This window comes from Geospiza fortis, unplaced genomic scaffold (genome assembly GCF_000277835.1).
Source record: "Geospiza fortis unplaced genomic scaffold, GeoFor_1.0 scaffold381, whole genome shotgun sequence".
NCBI lineage: Eukaryota > Metazoa > Chordata > Aves > Passeriformes > Thraupidae > Geospiza > Geospiza fortis.
In genome coordinates, this window is record NW_005054348.1 from 2,394,562 (window position 1) to 2,395,926 (window position 1,365).

At 46.4% G+C, this 1,365-nt stretch overlaps 1 protein-coding gene across 1 annotated transcript in view; it reads right to left on the minus strand.

Moving 5' to 3' along the window:
* Positions 1–977: 977 nt before the first annotated feature.
* The window catches only part of SLC35F3 (solute carrier family 35 member F3), a 44,545-nt gene continuing 44,157 nt past the window's right edge, over positions 978–1,365 (minus strand). The window contains exon 6 of the mRNA XM_005423202.3: positions 978–1,232. Coding sequence (XP_005423259.3) covers positions 988–1,232 — 245 coding nt within the window. The 3' untranslated portion in view covers positions 978–987. The remainder of the gene's footprint in view (positions 1,233–1,365) is intronic.

Consider the following 1,365-nt stretch of genomic DNA (forward strand, 5'->3'; position numbering starts at 1 on the left):
CTTGCCAGCCCCTTGGATCATTTTCCGTCGGATGTCCCACACGTGACCGAGATTTCCCCTTCCCCACATTGGCATTGATCAAGCGCAGCTCCGCACAGGGGTAAAACCTGTGAAGTGAGAAGAGAACCAGGTCTCCTGCGCTCGACCTTGCAGTGCCCTGGGCCCCACGTTCCCACAGGAGCCACGGTGTGCGTGGGAGGCACGTCCTGGTGGCGGTGGGAATTTGGGGTCCTTCGGGGCCACAAACCTGAGCCCTGCCTTTGCAAGTGCCTCGCAGCAGGACCTGGTTCTGCGTGGATAAAGACAAGAGTTCTGTAGAAGGCACTGGATTTCTCTTGCATGATTTTAAACGTGGACTACAGTCATTTGCAGAATAAGGAGATTTGGGCTCTAGACTGCTTTCTCTCTATGCTCTAGTGCAAGCATTTTTTGCGCTTGGATTTTCCCTGTTTGCAGCGCAACATGCGCTCATCTACATAGAGTGATTTCTAAATCTTCCTTCTGCTCTTCCCCCCCTCTTCCTGTCCCCAAAAAGATTCCCTTTTTTTTTTTGCTCCTTGAAAACTTTCAAAGTACAGCTCTGGTCAAAAATAAACATGTGATGTAGCATAGCATTTGTTTCTTTTAAATCACAGTGTGCAATGCATCATTCAGTACCTAATGTTCAAAATGTCTGCCCTGCTTTTCATGAAAGTCATTCTTTAAAATAACCTATGCAAATATATTTTGACTATATATTACATTCATTTAAAAAGAGAAGAGAGGTTCTTGGTTTGCAGTTTTTTTCAGTGTACTACTTAAGTGAAAGGTCAGATGTGAAAAAAGTACAAGCAAACTGGACATGCCAAGACTTGATGCTTTAGATGGTGATCATATCAAAACTGTACAGGTATGTACACCGTGTTGGACAGGTGTGCTTCTTCCCAAGAAAAGACCTTTGCATCATCATATATAACGTTAACCACAAAGTTTTGGTAAAAAGAGCATTTAATGAGCAAAGGATGACATGGAAGGGCGAGTTCTTCGGCTTTTATTAGGCAGTCCTGAAGCAATGTCTCCATTCCCTTCGGGAATTTCTTCCTTCTTCCGGACTTTGAGACGTGTGAGGAGCTTTATTACCCAGACATCCCATTCCTCTGGCAAGAGCAGCAGGAGGAAGCCCAGGCCAATGATGATGATGGCGATGACTCGGACACTATTGAAGACAATTTCACTGGTGTAGTGATCAACAACTGTGTGGCACATTGAACGGGTGTTATTACATGGGAAAAGGCATTAGGACAGCATCCCCTTCCCTCCCCCTCACCTCCCCGGCTCGGAGGGCTGGCTGTGGCAGGAGAACATGGCCATGGAGGCAGTGATGGC